The sequence below is a fragment of the Chiroxiphia lanceolata genome, chromosome 1, assembly GCF_009829145.1.
Source record: "Chiroxiphia lanceolata isolate bChiLan1 chromosome 1, bChiLan1.pri, whole genome shotgun sequence".
NCBI classification, from domain to species: Eukaryota; Metazoa; Chordata; class Aves; order Passeriformes; family Pipridae; genus Chiroxiphia; species Chiroxiphia lanceolata.
This window is the reverse complement of record NC_045637.1, coordinates 117,846,494-117,870,330: the sequence shown is the minus strand read 5'-3', so window position 1 is coordinate 117,870,330 and position 23,837 is coordinate 117,846,494. Positions and strand designations below refer to the sequence as shown.

The 23,837-nt window shown below is 35.6% G+C and overlaps 1 protein-coding gene across 3 annotated transcripts in view; it reads right to left on the bottom strand.

Moving 5' to 3' along the window:
• The window catches only part of ZNF385D (zinc finger protein 385D), a 411,627-nt gene that overhangs the window by 3,651 nt on the left and 384,139 nt on the right, over window positions 1–23,837 (bottom strand). For all 3 annotated transcript variants that reach the window (XM_032691549.1, XM_032691566.1, XM_032691559.1), the window contains 3 exons: window positions 7,263–7,496; window positions 5,156–5,334; window positions 3,717–3,818 (listed from right to left, as the gene is read on the bottom strand). In XM_032691549.1, coding sequence (XP_032547440.1) covers window positions 3,717–3,818; window positions 5,156–5,334; window positions 7,263–7,496 — 515 coding nt within the window. The remainder of the gene's footprint in view (window positions 1–3,716; window positions 3,819–5,155; window positions 5,335–7,262; window positions 7,497–23,837) is intronic.

Below are 23,837 nucleotides of genomic sequence, written 5' to 3'. Positions count from 1 at the left end.
AAGACCTCCACCTGGACAGCTTTATGATAGGGACCAGAGCAGCATGAAAATATATCCTATTCTCTGATCTGACTAAGAAGATACTTTTGTTTCAATCATTAAGATGCAAGTTCTACTTAAAACTAAGTTCTCCAGATAGCTCCTCTTCATTAGCTCCTGCTCCAAATAGTGAGCAATCTTTTCTTGCATGGGTTATGAAAATCTCCCATGTTTCATGTGTTTAAATGGGTGCTGCCCCATGTAATCTCGCTGTGTCTTCAAATGTTTTTCACTAAGGTAATGTTCATTCTTACAAAGGACTGTGAAAACATGGCAGATATTTTAAAGTGTTGTTACGAAAACATTCTTGCCTATAGCAGTTTGTGTACTGCCAAACCATGATAATTTTGTTTCTGTCACTGAGGCTTCTTCTGAAAAAAAACCCAAAAACATTTAAAGCACAAGTCTTGTGCTCTACCAAATCCAATCAAGAAAACCCCTCATTAAGAGTTTTTGAAAAAGGAAAAAACCAAAACCCTCGAGTTTTTCCCAGACTGCTGGAAAATACTCATAGAGATTCATATTATTTAGGAGAATTTATATTTGATATGCATGCTAATGAACATCAGAGTAGTCTCTATAGATTTCTGCAGTTCTCAGTGGGATTTCAAGTTTCTAGTGAGATGCCAGGGGACTGAATATCTTCTTTGTTCTGATTTTATAGCTCTCAGATAGGAATAGAAACCTCATTTACCAACAAAGAAAATTTCCCATTGGCTCTGATGGACTTGTGGTGGGTCTGTGTCCTAGCATGACCTAAGGCCCTTTCCAAAGAACATAAAACTGAATATATAGTATTGAATATACAGAATATGAATATATGTACCATGCCATGATACACCTCACTGTAAGTATAGACACTTCTCACTTACAGGGAAACACAGTTTTTCACCCTTGAATTGAAAGGGGTTTTCAAATAATTAGTTGCACAACATCACTGACATTTTCAACTCAACAGTACCTTGTGAGTGAATAATCAGAAAGTAAGGACAGGAGTACACTGGCATGAGCCACAAGTGAGTTGCATCGTTATACTATCACCATATTCCAAATAGTCTGTTCATTCTTTACTATCGAGATGGATACAGGATTTTTACTTTTCGCAACACCCATTGGCAACTCTGTTGGCTTCCAGGTCCTTTAAGGCTCTGGAAGAAATACTGAGATGAAACTAAATTCTGTAATTATCTTAACAGAGGATATAATAGATGCTAGATATAAAAATCCCCATGGTGCCTCTGAAAAGCAATGATCTGATCTTTTCCTTGATCACTGTTACACCCACTGATCCAAGCTGTCTTCTTCCCTTGCTGAGCATTTGACTTTTTCCTCCTTTCTTACATTTTTTAGTAAATACCTTTTTCAGCCTTATTTAGAACAGAAAAAAGAATCTCAGGGAAAAAAGAATTTAAAAAAAAATATCCTGAGTACAAAGTACTTTGTGCTCTAAAAGTCCCAATGAAGGATGTTTTTTTTTAAGAGCTATTTTATTTCAGAAACACCTGATAACCTTTTTTTTTTTTTTTTTTTCCAGTGTAGTATTTTATGGATGCTGGACACTTGTGGCTTAAAGAAATATCAAGCACGTCCCAACATTACAAGACTTCTTAAACTCTGAAACAGCATGGTAGGAATTTATAAAGCTTCTATCTCTGAAGCATACAAATCTAGACTAGACAAAGCAGTACAAATGATACTGAAAACACGGCAAAAGAAAGTTTTTGGTCTAGAAGAGCTTAGAAAATGTACTATGTTCTTTTTTTTAATTTCTTTTTTAAACAATTGAGTGATGCTTATACAGTTTTTGTCATGAAGAACAAAAAAGATCTTCTGTGTCTGTTTCTATTAAACGGTTAGGACTTATCACTCTTGGAGGAACCTGGCACTTCTAATGAAGTTAGATAGCTTTTCAGTTAATTTACCAACATGTTTCTGATTTCAAGGAAGCTGCAAAACCAGTAATATTTAACATATACAGTACCTTACACCTTCATTTCAAACCTCCAATTAACACACAGGTCAGCATTCAGAGTAAAGTAGTCATTATTTGTTTCATTTCCAATGAAATAAACTAAGTGACAGTAAATGACTTAAAAAAATAATGGGGAGTGTCTTTGTTTCAGTTAGGGATGGGGGTAAAGAAAAAGTAAAGAAATAGCTCTTCAAAACCATTTACATTACAATTGAAATTATCATATCTTTGGCATGTTGCTGTGCCATTCTGCACTTCAATTGACAGCAATTTTGATAGTTTTTATACTCAAACCCAGAAAGACTAAATGGAGAACTGCTCTCTCCTTTCTTAGTGCAGCCTCCATTTTACTACACCTATCTGTTCATTTATTGCTAACTCGTTCTCTCTTTCTTAAATCCCTTTTGCCCCTTTGATTCCCTCTGGTCTGATTTGTATATTGTGAGCAACTAGGAGGGAACAGGAAAACGACATGTTGCCTTTATTTACCTATGCAACAACTAAATGGCCTTGAACCTTGGTTGGAGTTCTCAGAAATTACCATTACATAAACTGGTAAATAGGGAACTGTGTACAACAACAACAGTAACATAACAGTTGTTTCATCCCCTGGGAAACAATGAATTTCCTAAAGGAATAATAATCCTGTTAGAAATGCTTTAATGATTTCATATTCTATTTATCTCATATTTTCCCTTCACTACAGTTTATGTGCATTGGACACCTTGATCTTTCTGGTGGATTACTGAAAAACCCTATGGGGCTGTTTCCCTACTGTTAGATCTACCAGTGTGGTGCACTACATTATTCCACAATTGAATCATGCATTAATATACCACTCATAAGGGTTGCCCCAACAACGACAGTTCCAAGAAAAGAGCTTTCACTCAACTTAAAGAGAAATGGGTTTCCACAGGAAAAAAAGCTCCATATTCTGCCTGCATTAGAGAAGATGGCAAGACATAAAGGTGCTCATCTCTATGAGGCCAATGAATCAGCATCCTCCCTCTGCCAAAACCATCTATAAACCCTCACAAAAAAGCAGATAAAACATTCATGCAGTTTATCTGATGGAGGAGATAAATGTCAAATGTTTCATTATCCCACCCACAATATAAGATAATTCTTCACTAATGGCAGAATCCTAGAGGGTTTTTTTTTATTAAAAAGTAAACTTTTTCTAAGCTTTTGAAGTTAGTAAGAATTGTGTTTCAGACAGTTTATCCTGGCAGTGGAAAATGTGACCAGAACCATCCTGAAACTGAGTGGAATTAAGGGACAGATTTTTTTAATTGTTTCACTTGTTATCTGAGCAATTTTCTAAATAAAGATAGAATGAAGGTTTTATGTTTTATAGAGTTTTACTTAGTTATTTCATCACTATTGTGCTTGATGAAAACTGGAAAAATCCTGTTAAACATCTGGAGGTTTTTTTGTCTCTTGCTCTCTAATGACCTTTGCAGTAAGCTTCTTTTCTGAGTTAATTCAGAGTAGCTACAAAAACAAGGGCCCACAGGCTGTAGTGAACACCCATCAAAGTATATAAAAAAGTAATTTGTGAACTTCCATTGGGTCATTCATGTACTTGTACACTCCTATGGCTTACACTATTCCTATCATTTTACACATTTTTCCACTTACATTTTCTGAAAGTCCTGCTCATCGGGGTTAAAATAAAATTGAAATAAAAAGTGGATTAACTTACCCCTAGAGGATGTGTTCCCTTTTGGAGCTTGTTGTAAGGGCTATATTTAGGTTTAGGTGGCTTCCCAGCAGCTCTGTCTTTGTGCCTTCTACTGCTTATGTGCTGTTAAAATATATTTGGGGTGGGAATAAAAAAGAAAACAAAGAGTGATAGTTCCTTAACAGATCTTTTCAGGTTCTGCTTTACACAAGATTACTGCTCCAATACTAATGACTTCTGCTCTCCACAACAGCATTAATTGACTACTTCAATAATGAAAGGGAATAGAGTCTGTTGGAATTTGAATGATCCTTTGTGCATCACATATTGGGACCATGATTTTCAACAGTGCTCAGTTCAACTTTGCTTCCACTGTAGTCTATGATTTTCCCATCTTTTCTAACTTCAACAGAACCTGAATCAAATTAAAGACAGAAGCCTTTGAAAAACTCCTCCCTATTTCTGTAAAGCACCCATCAAATTCAATCCACTGCTGATAGAAAGTTTTCAAAGAATATTAGATAGTAGAGCATCCCCTCTTCAGGGAAAAAATAAGGTCACAAAATTGTTTAAATCCCTGAGAAGCCTGGAGATCGTTTTAAGATGGTTACGTATCAAACCAAGTGATAGAGAAAAAAACCCCACAAAATCCACTATCTTCTTGCTAAGATCTGTGAGATTTTGTAAGTATCCTTCTACACAGACTTTGTTGCAGTATTAGAAGAGACCCTTTTCTGAAGGACCTTTTCCAAACAAAAAATTACTTTTACTTTGATTTTCATTCTCAAGAGAGATGTCACCAAAAAAAAAAAAAAAGACAACTTGTTTTTTTTTCCTGAAACTAGGAAAAGGGTGTTGCTATTGTCCATTACTGAATTTATCTTCATTCTTGTAAAGTTCTTTAACAAGCATTTAATTCCAAAAGGCATATGGAATTAGACTAAGTATTTTTTGGAAGGCTTTGATCATCTGAAGAATGACTGAACATAACTTAGTGCAATTGTAATTTAGAGGCCATGCTTCTCAGTTAGAAAGAAACATAGATAAAAAATATTAGAAATTCTTTCCATACACATTTCTAAGCAAGTTATTCAGTGCTCCGTGAAAGTACTGGCTTTCACTTACCCATCTTCACATCTTTGTCAAGGCAAATATCATGCAGTACACTACATGGCAGGGTTTATTAGCTCATGACAATTCTACTACTCTAAAGACATTTGTAATATGTTGCAGCTCTCTAAGAAATATGTATAATTGAGAGCTTTTGAGAAAACATATTCCACGCAAGGGGAAATCATATCTGAAACAAAACATACAGCATGACAGCCAAGTACAAAGGACAAAATCTGTAAGCTCCGTTTGGACACAAACTGTTATATTGGCACATGCTGACTGTGTTGGTACTTTACCACCATGAAAACAAAAAACAGCCAAGGATTCTCAATCTGCAAGCTGAGTACCTGTTTCAGTTGTGTCTCAGAGTTTACGTGCACATCACATATTTCACAGTGAAATGTTTTGTTCTGAAGGCCTGTGTTTCCTTTATTCACAGGTCCTTTGCCTTTTACGCCTGCCCGGGGAAAGGCTTTTATGGTTCCACTTCCATTCCGAGCTTCCAGCATAGTTTTGTGCTTAGTCCCTGGAGACATTAGAAATGGGAAACAGAAACAACTTTGGCAATTGGGTTGCATTCATTGTTTTATTTCCATTTTAAAATAAAATCATTTGAACCTCCTCTTGGCGCCACATTCTATCCTTGGAATATGGCTGCGTTGGTCTGTATCAGATTCATACTAATGTAACAGTATTTCACATCTGATACTTACTAAATTACATACCTATAGGTAATGCACTAGAACAAAGCAGCCACACCAGAAAGTAGTAGCACAATCAAATATCCTGATGTGAAGTTAAATGGGTGTGACTTTTCTCGTTAACTCCTGCTGCTAATAAGACCTGAATTGTAGTTGCAGAAGAAGAGTAATTTATCTATTAAAGGTGTAGTTGGCTTTGATTTGTAGTTCTCCTGAACAGATTGATAAACAGTATGTCTTAGATAGTTTACAATTAAATCTGTAATCAACTAATTAGTCTCCAAACCAGAAAGGGGAAGAAGCTTCTGGCAGCAACCTATGGATCCTTAATGGCCTGGACAGAAACCAAAACATGTGAGAAGCATGCATGTGAAAAAAAATGCACTCGCTTTTCTATTTTTCCGGTTTTTGTTTGTTTTTTTTTTTTTTTTTTTAAATAAAGGTTGGATAGAAAACAACAGTGTTCTGTTGCTGTAACTTTATTCAGACTGAACAATTGCTTACACTATTTACTTCCACGCAGGTAGTCTGTGATGATAATGGACTACTACTGTGTACAGAACTGTCATTCCACTGATAATTGCTGTATGCATCCACACAGACACTTTTACTAGCACGTATGTGTGTGAGCACAATCAGAATTTATAGCATAAGCATCTAAAACTTGAAGGGTTGTGTTTAAACATTCAGAATAATGTTTTGGCTCACAGCCTGATCAGAATAATGTTTACAGTCTGACCCTCATATGAAATTAAATAGTTTAAAAGGGTACAGATTTATGAAGTTGAACTTTCACCATTTGAAGATCTGGCATACAGCAAACAGCATTAAAAACTGATTAGGCTTTGATTCTCATGAATACCAACAAATTATAATTTCCTTTTTAACTTAAGTGAATTCCGTAGACATGCCAAAGTTATTTCTTTTTTTCATTACATCACAAAACCATTGATCATTTTGCTCTAGGTATACCCTCACTGTCCATGTATTTTAAACCTAAGGTTATGTCTGTTTCTAAAGTCTATTTACCCTTGATACCACCATATTGAATCCCTAGGTCTTTTAACCCTGCTCACAACGCAGTCAATCAATAAGGTGCTTAAAATAGTGATTGTGAATGATGGCTCTCTTCTACTGGAACTTATTAATGCTACTAGCTCTAATAATAAGAAGAGGTTTAAAAATTAAGAAAGATGGAGGTAGGTAATTACCCTTTCAACTCTCATGCAAAAACTGCTATCAGTTGATGAAAATAAAGGGAAATATACATAATTTTAACAAGTTAGTTATTAGCAGACAATATGGAGCTAAGAACTCTAACTCCTATCATTGAACTCTGACTGACTGGCGCTCCCTCTTTGAGCCTTAATTTGTTAGATTTCAGACAAAGCTAATGGCATTCATACTCAGTTTGCTAGCTGGCACAAGCTAAACTATGCAAACTCTGAACACCAAAGGTAATGAAGCAGAGCTGTCATTTAGCTCTATAAGGTTTCGAAGCTGCAAAAGCTAAAACGTAAGAAAATATGCAACTTGCATGCAATAAAATTCCTTTCTTCTCCCTTTATGAAAGCCTCTTTGCCTGTCATTTTTATCCTTTAATAGTTAATGAATTCCATGTAATTGCCAGTTTTCTGCCACCTCTTTGTCCCCTGCTGCAAGAGATCTAATCTATTCAGGGGAAGATAATTGCAGCGCTCTTGAGACAGAAAGAAAAAAAAAAAGGAAGAAAGCAAGCACTGCTCCATCTCACCACTGTTGTGCGCCTCCAGCTGTGAGGCAGAGTTGACAGCGACTTTGCATAGTGAACAGTACAGCAGTCTTTTTGCTTTTTCCTCCTCAGTTTCAATGGAAGGGCAAGTGGTGCTGCTAGTGGCTGTCGTGGGGATTTTCTCCACTTTAGAGGTGATCTCAGTTGTCATAACACTGCTCTTCCGGATTTCCACGGTTGTCGTTGTTGATATTGCTGGTGTCCCTGTGGTAGCGTCTGTGGGCAAAGAGAGAAGATGGAAGGAAACAAAACAAAACAAAAAAAATCCTGTGACCTTTGATGCTTGGTTGTTTGCATCCCAATGCTGCAATCACAGAGAGGCAGATTGTGGTGGTGATGGTTCGACTAACGGTAATGACCTAATCTGGCTTTATCCTGTGTATTTTGTGTGGTTACAAAACACAGTACTCCCCTGTATTGGAAAGCCACGTGTTGTCTCCTGCATTCTGCTAACACAGAATTCATAAACTGAAAAGAAACATCTTTAAGGCTGTACTGAAGAATTGAAGAATAATCCGCTAAAAGAGGTTGTGTAAATGACCAGTACAATAGGCAGCCAAAATTCATATGCAGCACTTCAGATGCATAAACTGCCACAGTACCACATAATACTTATACTGATTGAGTACCCAAGCTGAAGTTTTAACATCTCACGCATAAAATAAAATGAAAATAATTGTCTTCCTTTATATCTCGTAAAAAAAGAAAAGTAGTTAAATTGATACTTCATTTGATTGTACCCAAAACTAACATTAAAAGGATGAAGGTAATTATTAATACGCAGTATATATTATTATCCATTAATTGCATAACAATGATACATACAGTAACTAAATATACAACATGCTGTATCTGAAACTTACACAAACAGTAATAAGATTTTCATTGTGCATATCCGTGGTTTTTTTGGAAAAACTATAAGCATGGTATATATACTTAAATCTGTTTGGAAACCTAGTTCTTTCACCTCAGAACTTGTTCTTTTTCTGTAGTTCTTGAATTGAAGAGAGAGAAAATACACAATGGTACTGTATTTTGAAAAATATATACATGATATTTGGATACAGCAGTATCGTGTGGTAGTTAAGTATTTAGAAAGGTAGAGGACAGTAAGATCCAGCGCTGAGGTAGTGAAGAAGATGGCAGGTAAGGGACATGAAGGAGAGAAAGGACAGGAGCTGTTCTGCCTTTGCACTATTGTATTTTATCATATTAAGCCTACTGAGTAATAGTTTTCCTTTCCCCCCAGGAAATCTTAGTTACTTTATTGAGGTATGTCTCAATCTGGGGACTTTCCAGCTCATTTTAGTTTCATACATCCATTGGTGTTACCGATGCTTTATTTATCACTACCTATTAGAATAGATAAAATAACAATTCTTTTATTTATTGATCTGAGTATGTGCTCTGATGAAGAAGGGATACAACTAACTGATGCCATAGAGATGTCTTGCAGGTTAATACTGTTCAACAACTTTGTTAATGAGGAATATGCCTAATAACTTAGCAGACAATATCAAAGTGGAAGCAAGCAAACAAACACTGAGACATGATTCAAAACAATTTTAATGCATTGAAGAAACAGTCTAGAAAATTAGATGGCTTTCAGTAAAGACAATTGCAGAAATCCACACTCAGTAGGCTTAATCTGATCTATTAAAGCAAGATGATGATAACAGCCCTAGTAGCACTTTTTGGGGAGGTTTTATTGTTTATTTCATCCTGATTATTTTCTTGTTTTTCAGAAAAATCTTTCAGTAGAACACAAGATGAACACAGATCTCATATATCATTATGTTATGACCACCATATTGAGGCTCTTATGTCATTATGTTATGACCACTACTGGTCCCCCCCATATATTGAAAGTGCAAAGCAAAAGGTTTATGAGATATTTTTTTCGTCCTCTAATCAGCTCTAGAGGCACTGTGTCCTGCCTGGGGACAGCAATGTCAAAAAAATAACAATTACTTGCTTTGTTGTTAATCCAGCAGCAATACAAATGCAAAACAACAAGAGAGGAGATGTGAGAGAGGAAGCCAAAACAAATCAGAGGTTTAGAAAATATGGACTGTGAATATGGAAGATGAAGACCAAATGTTGACAACCTTTTTCATACCTCTAGAAGATAGCTAAAAATAAGAAAATATACTTTTCTCCCTGATCCTTCCTAGTAGAAGAAGAACTACTGGATTACATCAAGAGAGACTGAGATTAAACATCCGGAAATTCTTTCTAATATTAAAGTTTGTGAAACCTGGGAATACCCCATCTACATAGATCCAGAAATATTTCCTACTGGAGGACTTGAAGTTGACTGAACAAATATCTACACAAATTTGATCCCCTTTCAGTCAGTGGGAATAAGGCCCTTTAAGCTATAATAATTTCTATACAGTGGGTATTTTATAATGTTTCTACATATTCTCCCAGAGGGTCTTTAAAAATTACTCTTCATAAACCAAAGAAAGCAGTTTGTCTTGTTCTATGTACTTCCAGACATTAAAGCATATAACAAAGCATGTAAGGTCAAATCACAGTTTGCTTTTTTTTTCCTGAAAGTGAGCCTGAAGGTGTATCATATTAAGATACACCTTAAAGATGTTAAATACTGATGCAGAAGGAATGATGTTACCTTGTTGAATATTCTCTTCTATTTTATAATTTTAAAAGACCAACAATAATTTAAAAAATAATATTTTGAAATATTAAGCCTTTTTTTGGAAAACTGATGAGAAAACAAAACTTTCGAAGTTCTGTTCACAAAATACTAGAATTAACTAGTCACTTCTTGCCCATCCCAGAGAATCCATTAAATGTTTGCTGTCTTTCAGTTGAAAATTGCTGGAGTAAAATTATTTTCCTCAAAAGCCTGATCCGAGCAGCACATGGTACTGTTTTTAAAACATCAGTTTCTCCATCCTCATACTACTGTACAGTAATAGGTTTGGCCAATGTACTGTCTTGGTGAAATGGAAGGCAAAGGGCAGATGACACCAGGGAGAGGGAAAGAAAAGAAAAAGAAGACATTAACATTCTCTCAGAATTGACGGCAAAGTTGGTGGTCTTTCAGGAAATTATATATGTACCTCAATCACCATTACCACCTTTGCAGTGCAAGGGTCGCTATTTAGCCCTAAGCAAAATATAGATCATAATTTCTTTACTTTCCATGGGAAAACCTGAGGAAATGAAGAAAAAAGAAACAGAAAGAAACTTAAACAACAGCAGATTTTATTCTGCTTCAAGTATCTAAAATTATCTGTGTTGATCTAATATTTCACTATGTAATTATTTTAAAGTGAAAATACAATCAATTATGGTAGTTATTTTGGGTATTTTTAGACTATTTTGAGATGCATGCGTGAAAGCAACATATCATATAAAAATTAAACTAAAAATTATAAATATCATCCACAAATTCTTCATCTAAAAAAGATAATCAAAGATCAGGGCATATATTCTCCACTTTCAAAATGTGCCTTATATTAACACATTTTATATTCCACTAATACAAATACATTAATGACATTGAAACATAAATAGAAAGTCATTCCAGTTCACCATGTAAAAGCCATGACACATTTAAAGACGCAAAGCTGCTCCTCTACATATAAAGTTTAGAATTTTCAGCAGGAATTAAAGATAAAATATTCTAAAAACTGTCAAGTAAGCTTACAAAGAGGGATTTCAAATCCATTTCTCACCAGAACTTCTAACCTAATCAGCATGTGTCCCTTTGAATATATTACAGTGTTGCTGCTGTCCACAGTTCAGTGCCCTAAATACAGGGTACAGCATTAAAGGTATAAGGGATTAAAAAAACCAAACTAAACACCAAAAAGGAGTAGGAAAGCATTTGAATTGATGTCTTGTAGACTGAATCAGCATTTCTTAACATTATATTATGACAGTGCTTTAAGAACTCTTTCAATAATAAATGATCTAAAATTGAGCTGGAAATCCAGACACAGTCAAATGGAAGATTTGTTTCTGGTGACGCAGGCTTGCAGCACTGTGCTATTTTCATACCAGTGGCCTGCAGCAAATATTCATTATTGCAACTGTCACTGCTTGGCTTTGGTACAGAAGTGGATTGCTAATATTGTATGGAACTGAACTCCAGAAGCAAAAAAAGGGAACACTTCAGGACTCACAATAATCCATTCATGTTTCTGGTCTTAATATAGCAACAAAATAAAAATTAAAAATACAAAAATATTACACTAAAATCTCAGCTTGTTCAGTGGTAATATGATAGATTTATTTTAACAAGAAGACAAAACCAGATGAAAAATATTCTGTGAGAACTGACTCCTTTGAGTACTACAGATACCACAGTTCAAGTAGAAAACTGCATGTGTGATTAACGCTCTTCTAAGTAAGCAGCATTAGTTTTATATCCCAGCAACAAGACTCATGAATTTTCTTTAGTCTGAGAAACAGAAAATTACAACTCATGTTTTTCTTCTAAGTATGTGAAAGTCTCACACATCAGTTCCTGCTACTTAGCATAGGAATTTCTTATCCTGAGACTATAAACAGATCCACAGAGAGAAATGTGCTCTGACTTCAAACAAATCACTAATATTTATGAGTGTGTTTTTTCTTCCACAATCTCAAGTGGCATGCATTTAAAAATATCTGATTTAGCACATACCTATGTATTCTGGTCTCATTTACATCAAACTTTGCCTTTTACATAAAAGGATTGATCATTGGGCCCATAATACTCTCCAGGAAAAAAAAAATCGAAAAATGAACAGCCAAACAAAACCAAACAACTTCCCCCCTGCAGAAACTAGAAAACACATTCTTTCTCATGACAAACAGAACATGATTTGAAATATTTCTGTATATAAGATCACTTAGTATTGCAAAAACATCATCAGCTGGTTAGCTTATAACAAACCTGTGTCAAGTAACAGAATGCTCACATACACATGCTTGATACTGGCATGTTCAAAAGAGACTTGGCATATTTTCCTGCCTACTTAAAGCCAAGGTCCTCAATTTCCTTGAACTGCTTTGAAAATTCCATTTTCCATGCCTTCTGTGGTAATTACATTTGAAAATAAAACTTAATTTCTTTAGAATCTATAAATGTAACAGTGGAGTATACCAAAACCAAAGTACCATCCCCAAAATAACTGCAGCTGACATTGTTTTTTTATGTGCTTGGCTGACTTTCTGTACTCATATGCTGAAACATAAGCATGTGTGCTAGCACATTGGCTGGCTCTGGCACTCAAACAAAACACTTTGAGGAAGTTTGACTCAACATATCAACTTCTCCTCCTTTATAAGTGCAGAATACAAACTTACATATTTTGTGGTTGGTGAATATTTGGCCTGTTACAATGTATTGTACAGAAAATTCTTATGGTATCGTATTATGAAAAATCCAGTCATTAGACTTAGTTTTACATTCAAAACCCTGATTCGATCTAATTTTTATAGATATAGCTTTCCCACACTGGATATCTTTTACTTGAAGAGTCAGGAGTATATTTTTAGAACTTAGAAGAACCCATGTAAATTTTTCCTAAGAAAAAACCGATTTCATCAACATTATTTAGAAACTTAAGGACCACACATCACAGGGGTTTTTTGACATAAAATATCAAAATATCTGATTGACAGTCATGTAATTCATTACTTTATGATAAGATGTCCTTCAATGAAATGATACGAAATATTGGAAAACATGGTATCTACCTGATCTTCTACAGGATGGATAGCAATTGTTATGCCAAAATGGAAGAGCCAAGAGCTCTGAAGTAATAAACAAGCTGTGTATGACCAAACAGATATTTGAAAATTTTTGACAATCCGCCTTTTTTGAACTTGTTCTTTAAACCTGTTTTTTAAACAGCTATTCCTCTTTTTGTCTCACTTCCCCTGTCAGTGTCTTGGCTTGTCAGTCACTTTTTTGCTCAAGTTCCTTGTTAATTTGCTTTGTCTTGGTGTCCATCATAATTGCTTTTAATATCCACAAAGTGAATGGCTGAACATATGTAAGGTATTTCCCAAGCCTTTTCACAAAGGTACCAAACAAGCATTGCTGAAAAACTGAAGAACTGCAAACTTTTCCAGGACCAGCACGAAAGGAAAATACCAGGAATTTTCTTGGATTGTAGCTGGAGAGGCAGTATTTTGACCAGTTCCTGTTTTTTAACACTTAAATAAATCACACTATACAGAGTATTCATCATTCAGAAACAAAAGATGAAGCAACAACTGGCTCCACAACAAGTGGTTCCATTTTACTGCCGTCTCTACTCCATGCTTCCTACCAACATGCCTTGGAGGTGATCTGATGGGAGGAAGACAGAAAACAGGAAGCTTGGTGACAAAAGGTGTCCACACATGGAGCAACAGTGAAAAGAAAGTAGCAAATGTCACATATTTGCTCTGTGGATTTTTTTCTCCAGTTAAACTCAATTCTGTCAAGTCCTCAGATGACCTCCATTAATTAGCAGTACACAATTTTCTAATGAAATTAGATCTAATTTTTACTAGCAGTTCCCTTGGTTTAAAGCACAGTTCATTAATCCTGAACAGGATGAGCCACAGAGGGATGACTGCATTCCTGTTGAGGTTAATTGAACGGAGCTGGCAGCAATAGCAACAGCTGGGGGTAAAAGGCCTATGGAAAGGAAAGGGGGAAGGAGGGGAAATGTCACACCATCTCTGAGTTTTGGGTTCTCAGGCAAATGTAGCTAAGAAAAATATGACTAAAAGGTAAGGAGATGGTGAGGAGAAACCATTTATTTTTCAAGTTGTTTTAAGTGACTCTTGCTGATGACTGCGTTGGGACACTGGGCTGTCCTTTTCATTGTATAGGTTTTTCCTCAGACAGGCAGAAGGAAAATGCCTTTCACCAGCTACAGGTGAAAGAGTCCCCACACAAGGAGCTGCTGACTGAAACTACTATTGCCATTTAATTAATAGAAAGTGTGTAGTGAAAATTTTATTTGAAACCAGGACAAAGCATTTTTTTAAAGGGTGGAGATCACAGTCAAGTGCAAAGAGCATTTTTGCAGATTATGGTCCCTGTGAAATAACACACTTCCTATTCTTACTCTAATTTGAAGGTTATACATAAGACACAGTGTTAAACTTAATTTCGATAGTTGCATTTTTATTTTGGAGGTGGCTTTTAAGATAAGGAATAAAGCATGTGTGTGGTGGTTTGATCACATATATAGAAGGAGAGCTGTATTATCCTATACATAGGTCTCTCATGCTTGACAATGTCAAAGGAGACACTGGCAAACTACCACCAGTTTTACATCTACATATGCTTCAGTATGCATTTCCCAACTTTTAAGTAAAAGCAAACATCATCAAAAATATATCTGTAGCTCATCTTAGTGCATGAGCAGAAATTGAGCATCAGATGAGTTTACGACCAGTAAAAACCAAGGAATTGAAAAAAACTGAAAAAGCTAAAAGCCCAATTTGGCAAAGGTTTTGTAAGATATCCTACAGGAAAATGAATTTGCCTAAAATGCAAAATGGAGGCCAACATGTGCATAGCAGACCCCATCTGTATTATTAAACTTTCTGTTCCTCCAAAGCAGGTCAGCTGCACATGAACTGTCTGTTGCTCCTTAGGTGCTATTGAACTCCAGGTTGCCCAGGGGTATCTGGGAAATTCAACTTTGTCCAGAAGTCATCCAGAGACAGCTACAGCAGTGGAAATTGATGATTGCATTCTTGTGTCCAGGAACATCCTTGGCACTGTGTGAAACACTAGCATAGACAGTGGTCCAAAATACTGTTTAAAAATAAGGCCTGAATCACCACCAAGGTCTAGGTGGTACAAATTATACCTAGTCAGTACTGGAGGTAGTACTTCCCCAAGGTGAATTCAGGGAGCAACTTTTGTCTGTGTCACTAACAGCAATGGCTTCAAAGTATTAGTTCCCCATCTAAACACCCATTAGAGATTTAACTCAAGCCATGTATATGGGAGAACAAAGTGCTCTGTCCAAGACCGGTACAAAACTATGATTCAGTCTCCGACTGCTACTCCTGCTGTCCCACATATCTACTCTGTAGACAGGGGGAAGGAAGCAGCAGCCAATCTGTTCTCTTTCACCTAGCACTGTGAGCTATAGGGATGGAATCAAGCTTTTAAAGGGTCTTTCCTAAACTCCTCTTTCACAGAGACATAGAGCAGACACAGTCCAGGCTATACACTGATGGAGACTGAGAAGTATTTCTCACAAAATGGGCAGACTGGCAAAGCCTATTAAAAACTTGATATCAAAGACAATTTACTGTGGAACCTCTCCCTAGAAATCTGCCACCAAAAACAAAGAAGCATTGAGAAGTATTAATCACCGGCAGAGGATGAGAAAATACATTGCTTTCATTAATCAAATGGAACAAGGAAAGAATGAGTGAACTACACTGCAGATTGCATAGGATTGCTCTTCATTTTAAGCAGGCAGTTGATTTTTTTTTTTTGCATTTTAGGCAAGCTGAATGTCCTTTTTAAAAGCTTCATCTAAACACTAAGTTTCAAAACAGATTTATAGTCAGAGAATCTAGAAGTAAATTAAAATAACTGGAATCTAACTCAGAATTTCTGAGAAGTCTGTCTTCTACTGCCTCATAAGTGTAATACCTCATGGCATTCTGCTGTCTTGAATCCAGGAATAATTAAAGCTATTCCCTTTACAGCAGCTTACTTCCTTTACTGGAGAGCATTGAACTAGTAAATCTGGTTTTGGCAATAAACTAATGTTGTGTCTAATACAGAAATTGTCACATGCTATACCAGCATCTGTTGTAACTGTATAACTTTTCTCAGTGGAGAGAAGGCAGGGAAAGCAGTCAGAAGATGTTCTTTTAGACATCTGTCTGGGAGTGCATCGTAAATAGATGCTGTAGCGGATGTGTTCCGTGAACTGATCAGCGATGACTTTCTTACAACCACCTGCTCTTCCGTAAGTAGCTGAGATACCAAATATCTACATTTGGAGTAACAAATTTCACAAGGAATTTATGAGAGAACAGAACAGGAGCTGGTAGTGTTATTATCCTTAACATTTGGAGTAAATAATTGTTTTCATTTTTTCTGGTGTCCCATTTAGATTTTTATTAGCTTTCTTCAGTCCAATACTTTTACAAGGAATTTTTCCTTTGACTGATCATATACTTTTGGTAGCGTTTCATAAATTGACAGGCACCAAGAATAGCACCCAAGCGAGTGCCAGGGAAAGCAAATCTTTGCAATTTCGAGAGTATCTGTGAAAGGATCTTTTATTACTCACAGTTCCGGTTACTATGACCGTCTACTTAACTTGTTCTTACATCTCCAGCACGTTCCATAATCTAAAATAAATGATTCTACTATTGCCTGCATCCCCCCTACTTCTCCACCTCTCAAACCTACCACAGATCGCTTCATGGCCTAGGACTGAAACAAAGGGCTTATGAAACACACCGTGTCATCATTGCAGCTCAAGACATTGAATGATGTTTACAGAGAGTTTCACAGACAATACAGACAACAATTTCCAAACAACTTATTGTCAACATAGATCTTGGCCTGATTTACAGGTTTTGTTTTACCTTTTCTTACTTTTTTAATAAAACAATTACTTTGTGAAATACTAACCATCTCTGTTGGCTATCATGTGTCAATCTTTCCTCTGCCTTCAGGCAGACTGCTACCAACTGAACCATTAGTCTAATTACATTAGCTGGCAGAAGAAACATTTTTAGTAAACCACTGTGAGGCTGGATAAATGGTCCTGGAGTTGGGCAAAGACCAACAGAAACTTGTCTACTTCAGCAATTTAATGAGTTCCCTCTCATCAAATTTTCTCTTTGTCAAAAGTGTCTGAAACATCTCTTTTTGTCTGTTCCAGTAGTTCTTCCTACACATACCCAACAAAGAGTTATCAGTGCTTTGCTATTTGGGATATTTATCTATCAATAATTTTGTCAGGCAAGGTCTCCGCAGAAGCAAAATGTAAGAAGTGATGTTTTTCTAGCCCAAAGCTTTTCTCGTGAATTATGTAAATTCTTTTGCACACAAGAGAAGAGTAAAAATAAAAAAAGTATTTCATAGTGACACCATTCATAGATATCACTCCTAGTTTATAAACTTACAGAAGCAAATATATTATTTGATTTGACCAATTACAAACAAAGCAATGATGGGTTTGCATTTTAGGACACAAAGCTAGCAGAATAGACCTTAATAAGGAAATTAATAAGTCCTTAATAAGGACTACCCTTAGTCTGCAGTGACAGTAGAAGAGAGCATCTGCATATTAATAAAAATTAGCATCAAAGTGGCAGCACTAGACTAGCTGTAGTAAACATTTGCAGGATCTAAATGAGGTATTTAATACTTGCTACGCTTTGGTTTTTTCTTATAAATCCTCTTGTAAGGCTAATATTAAAGGCCTATGTTATCTGGAAAACTAAAAGTGACATACATTAACACTCCTAGTGACATAGTTAATTTGTTGGATGGCTTGTCCAGTACTTGCAAAGACAAAAGTAGTCATGTTGAGTGAAGGTAACTACATTGTAAATGGTGTGATTCTTAGGCAATTAGTCATAGAGCTACAATCTGTTCAGAAGAAATGTCATGGAGGAACATTTGAAGAAAACATTCCTATGCAATAGAAGTAGGGCTGATAATAATGGCAAATAATGTTCTGTAATGGTATTTTCACATATTTTTTTCAGTAAGTGAGGGTATTATTGAGCATAATTATGGTTTTTTATTAATTTCTATGGTAAATCCAAATCATCATTCCCTACAAATGCCACATTTTCTTTTGTAATGCAGTTCTTTCCCCAACAGTAGCAACAAAGGCGGTTTCATATTCCCTTCTAAATGTGGCTTGGAATACTACACAGTTTACAAGATCATAGCCCTGCTCTGTCTGTTAAATTTTTTCCTTTCTTGTACATGACAGTTATTCAGACATCACTAGATCTGACATCATTCAGAGCCAGCATTAGCTCTTAGAAAAGCGAGTGAGAGAAAATAAAAATTCTCTTTAGAAGTGTAATATACTATTGTGCTGGTTCCTTATTTTTCATTCTGTCATCTCTCTCCCATGTACACTACAACAGAGAAAAATGTATGAATGAGTCCATGAAAGCAAGAATACAAACCCAGATATTTGAAAACTGCCCTCCTTTGTAGCTATTTTATGAATAACTGAATGTATTTTTCATATTCATTTTTACACAGTGTCTAGGTGAATAGGCACAATTTGATTGCCTCAGCAGCCTTTAGGCATATATGATTTGTTAATGAGCATGTAAGTTTGAAGTATCACACAACTGCAACAACCAGATCACTCCACAGTCACACCTTCACAGTTTAGCATCACGACTTTTCTTCAAAATCCACTTTTTCTTCATAAAAAATAGTATTTTTAGAATTTCTATAATGCCATCAGATCTTACCTCAAGACTTCTAGTTCAAAACTCTACTGAGGAGCAGAACACACAGAGAACAGGGAAAAATAGTAGCAATTGGATAATACAGATAAAAACAGATAATACAGATAAAAACAATAATTCAGAATAATTCTGTGTAAGGTCTGGAGGATTGCTGGAGAACTGTTTTTTGTTTTGTTTCACTTGTTTTTGTTTGTTTGTTTTCAGGTTTTTTTAGATGTGGAGTTTATTTTACCTTCTCTTGTGTACGTCTGCTTAATATTGAGAATATAATAAAAAAATTACAATGAAGTTTTTCAAATTTTTCAGAGAAAACCAGCTGCACTTCAAAAAGAGCCTGTCAGTTTTCCCTGAAAGCTCCTACACACTGTGCTTCCCAAGTCTTTTTACCATATAGCACACAGATATCTGATATCTTGAATGTCCAGGTAATAGTGAAAGATTTTAATGGCTGCACATTGTTCACACACATATAGAACAGAAGACACTTTCGTCTTTCACTTCCATGGCAGGAAATCCCTCTGGATAAACACTTGAATATTTACTACTCCTAAAATGAATTGTGCTGACAAAATAGCTGAAGATCAGGGTAGACATGACAACTCATTCAATGTGGAAAATGTGCTTTTTATCATCAGCAAAATTCTGCAGGAATAGAGTCCATAAGTCAGTCATAAACATCACAACTCAGAGGTGACAAGCAGTGCTCTAAAGCCATGTTTTTATGAATTTGTTCATATAACTTTCAGACATTTTTAATGAGAAATTAAGGTGAAGTTCCAGTAGATAAGCAGTGACTCAATTCATATCAAAACAAAATCCTTTAGCCCTTCTATCCTTAGTTTACACTTGTTAGTAAAGTATGATAGAGATTATATTTCAACATATCAAATGCTACAGCATGCAGTTGAAGATGCGGCTCTGAGATGTTAAGAAAACCCTTAGAAATACAGTATGAAGAATAGACTTTCCAATTTTACATGGTGAGTCTGAAATTTCATTTAGGTAGAGCTGCTACTAGCTATGAAAGCAAAGTATAAAGCCCTTTTTATCTAAACAGAATTCAAAGATATAACTGCCTCTTAAGCCCTTCACCTTATAGGGGTGTATTTTAAATACTGTTTTGAGTTGCTAACCTTCCATTGCATTTGCAAAGACAGCTTGAAACTAAGTAAAGGTAGAAAAGTCAAGATGGAATTCTCACAGTAAACAACTAGCATGGCTACCTATCTACTTATCATTCTTTTTAACTATAATTCTAATTTAATTTTTTTCTTAAGGGAAAAAAATTCTAGATGTTGGATCTTTTTCCCCAAAATTTGTTGTATATTTTTTGATGTCCTTTTATGTCTTGTCTGTCTACTTTTCTACTAATGGGAAAAGCCAATAAAAATCCTCATATAATAAGCAAGCAACCAACCACTTAAAATTCACTTACTGTCTATTTCAATATGTAATCTTCTTTGTCTTCATCAGGCTGTAACCTCTTATACTTAATTGACAGCAGGACTTAGTGATGTCAGAAAAGATGATCTGGACTGAAATGCTTTCTAGACTTTACACTTTCAAAATCCAAAGACATAGACCACAATAACTGACATCCCAGCCCCATATTAGGTAAGATTGTCACTTTACATAGAATTTCTTCTAACAAGTTGCCCTAGGTGGAATCTCAGAAAACTCAGCCAGCTTTGGGAAAATTTTGAATACTGACTTCAACCTTCCAATTACTTCTTTTAAATAGTACACATCACGGTTTACATTTCTAGCTTCGTTGTAAGCTTGTGAATGGAACTTTTCCCTCTGAGGAAACAGTCAGAGCTTTAAATCATTCAGTGCATGAACTTGAGGGCTAGCAAGCAGGTTTTTCTAACACGTGAATCACAACTTAGTTAACTGATCAATGATCTGTCTGTAGACTTAAGTTTTTCGCTAATTCTACAAAAATAAATATGATTGGACTGGAAAGCATCCATGCTTGGTAACGTCTTTCTTTTTGTGACTTCAGGCTGTAACAGCTGTTTCAAATGTCAGCAGATAGGACAGAATTAAAAGGGATAGACAATGTGGACAAGGGAATTGCAGATACAACCTAACTGTGCCAACTGCCGAGAAATCTGCAGATGGATAGCTGTTTATCAATTTTTTCATCTGAATTTATTAATACTTTTAATCAGTCCAAACATGCAACTGCCACAGCACCAAATGAGTCTAGCAAAGCTCTCCTCTTTGCTCTACAGGGATACTGAAAAAATGTCATGTAACAATTGAAATCCCAGAAAGAGCAAGTTTTAACAAACATTCGGATAATCAGTGTTTTTTAAAAAATATCTCTGAAATTAATCTTGCTAGGCTATATAGAGCACACACATCTAGAATATTTCCCTCAGATACATAGTTTATAAATAAAAATACTAGGCTACTCATTCCATTGCATAGGTGAAAGTCTCTTGTGAATTGATTACATCATATCTCTGACTGCCAAGTTATCCTCTGAATGCATGTCATGACCTAAACCATTCCTTAATTCTTAACAGTAATCACTAAAAGTAGACAAGTATTTCTTATGATCTCACTTTTGCTAATGTAGTATGATAGGTTACTGCAGTGATTCTGCTAAGTTTGCCTCTAGTAATACTGGTCTAAGACATGACATAATCAGCTTCTCTCCAAAGCAATCACTAGGAGTGATTGCACTCCCCAGTCACTAGAAGCTGCATTTGCAATACCAGAGTCCTGGTCACTCTGCTTGTTTTTTCAAATGCAAGTTAAGACCACAAAAGAGAATTTTTCAATAAGTAGCACCAAAAATAGAAGAAGATAAATTGTTCTTGCAACATCATATCTATGAAAAAGTCTCAAAATGGCCTTTTGCAATAGATTCCTTCCATAAAAATAGTGTATTTTTATCTTTTGATATATTCTTGCATGTCAGATTATAATTACTGGAACTACCCAGTTGAATTTAAGGGAGGATGGCAATATCCTTAGGCCTAAATTGTGACCAAACTTTTCTTAAATATAATTTCTCATACCTGTTAGCAAAGTCCATGCAGTTCTTTACATGTGTTTTTTTCCAAAACAAATACTTCAACGATGTTTTTTTCTAAAAAAAGAAAATAAATAATGCCAGCATCCATACGGTAAAAAAACCAATCTGCATGCATGATGGAGGGGAACAAATGGTAAATATTTTTTTGCTCTTTTAAGCTTCCAAGAGGAAATGTTTGCACTAGGTACAGTAAATCAAATGAGTTTGGAAATTATGAAAAATGCCTCAGGAATGTTCTTATTAACTGGAAACATATCTAGCTCAAAAGTTTATCTACTCAACCTTTAAAAAAATTCCATTAATCTTGTCTATATATACATTGCTTTTTTTTCCCTTTGAACTTTAAGGTCTTTAATGCTTTTTCCTTTTGAATTCTCTTCTTTTTCCCCAGTCTAACAGCTCAGTAATTCACAGGCTGCTGCTTTATGACCAGTCTTGCACTGCACTGGCTTGTATCACCAGTATCAGCAGCTGCTGTTAAATCACCTGTCAAATTTGCAAAATTCTCACTCAATTTACCCTGAATTCCAGAATTGCACTTTTTTGACCATGTTTCTGTTCATGTTGTTTACATAAGGGTTCTGCTAGCACCAATGTCTGACTAGCTTGAGTTTCATGCACAGATGATCCTTTGTTACCAACTGCCTCTCCACTAGTAAAAAGAAAACAGAGCAAAATTCAAATGTAGGTGGATGTCTTATGTACTGTGTTGTATGAACCATAGCTTCATATATGAAGTAGACAGATTTGAATCTGGAATACAGTATTGGAAAGCCAACAGTTTAACCTGTTAAGCAGATATCTTATAAATTCATTAATTACTGTGCAATACTTGTCTGTTTTGGAAATAATTTTATCACTTTGTACATGTGGAACATAAATTGGCTTCCATGAGCAGTATACCAATTTCTGCAAAAAATCCTTCATTATGATAATAAATCTTGCAAATTTTGATGACAGAATTTCAAACAAAAATAATGGTTTATAATGCAACATCTACTCCAGATCAAAATGTCTAGAGAGTCAGTGAGACCTTTTGAAAACTATTTTCATCAGTTATGGCAGTTACACATGAGATCTCTTACATTTTTGGAGCAGACCTGCACAATAATAGAGTTACAGGAGTACAGGGATACTTTGGGTCAGAGATTTTTTCACCACATATTAAGAAGAGTTGCATAATCATGCTTAAATCACATAACCGAGAATGTTCTTGGGTGCCCTGGCACTAACAGGGACTGAAAACTGAAATCCCTTCATCATTTCCTCTGTTCATTCTTCCTCTCCCTTCAAACATGACTGGATTGAAATCCAGATCTGCCAGACCAAATCAATTCCATGAAATTTAAGGTGAAAAGCCCCAGGTTTGGTTTGCAATTACTACTGTGAGTTCTGAATATAAATCCCACAGAGATGTTCACAGAAAAATTGATTAGCTCTGATTTCACTTTAGTAAATCCCCATGACAAAGAGGTTCTTAGAATCAAGTCATTTGTTTTAAGAATGCCCTCTCCAGCTGCATAATCAAGGATGCTGCATTATTTTATACACAGTTAAAAGTATACACATGTGCATGCACACACACTACGATGTTTTAGTATTACAGAAGAATGTATTGCCTCCCTAGTGGAGTTTGTTGCACAAGGAAGACAGCTTTTAATAACAGACAGTGATTTTCACCTCCCTTTTTAACATTTTGAATGTGTACTGTATGTTGCTAAAACCTCTGTCATAAAATGTGACAGCAAATAGTGTACAGCAGCTCTACTTGTGAATCTGTCTGTCAAGGTCACACAGTTCTTACTCTGTGAAATATTAAATTGTTTACCTGTGTGAAGAAAATACCATTTATTGTTGTTTTGAATAACTATATTTTTGTCTGGCTTTACATTAATGGATCAGCTTGCCAGTTTAACTCTCTGTTTTACTTTGAGCACTCCTATCCACTCATATGGCAGCAAGACTTAACCCTTCATTATTTGAATACTGCTGACCTTTTAACCACACCTAGGACATAGTTTCAAATTGCCAAAATAGCAGTAGTAATAATACCCACAACA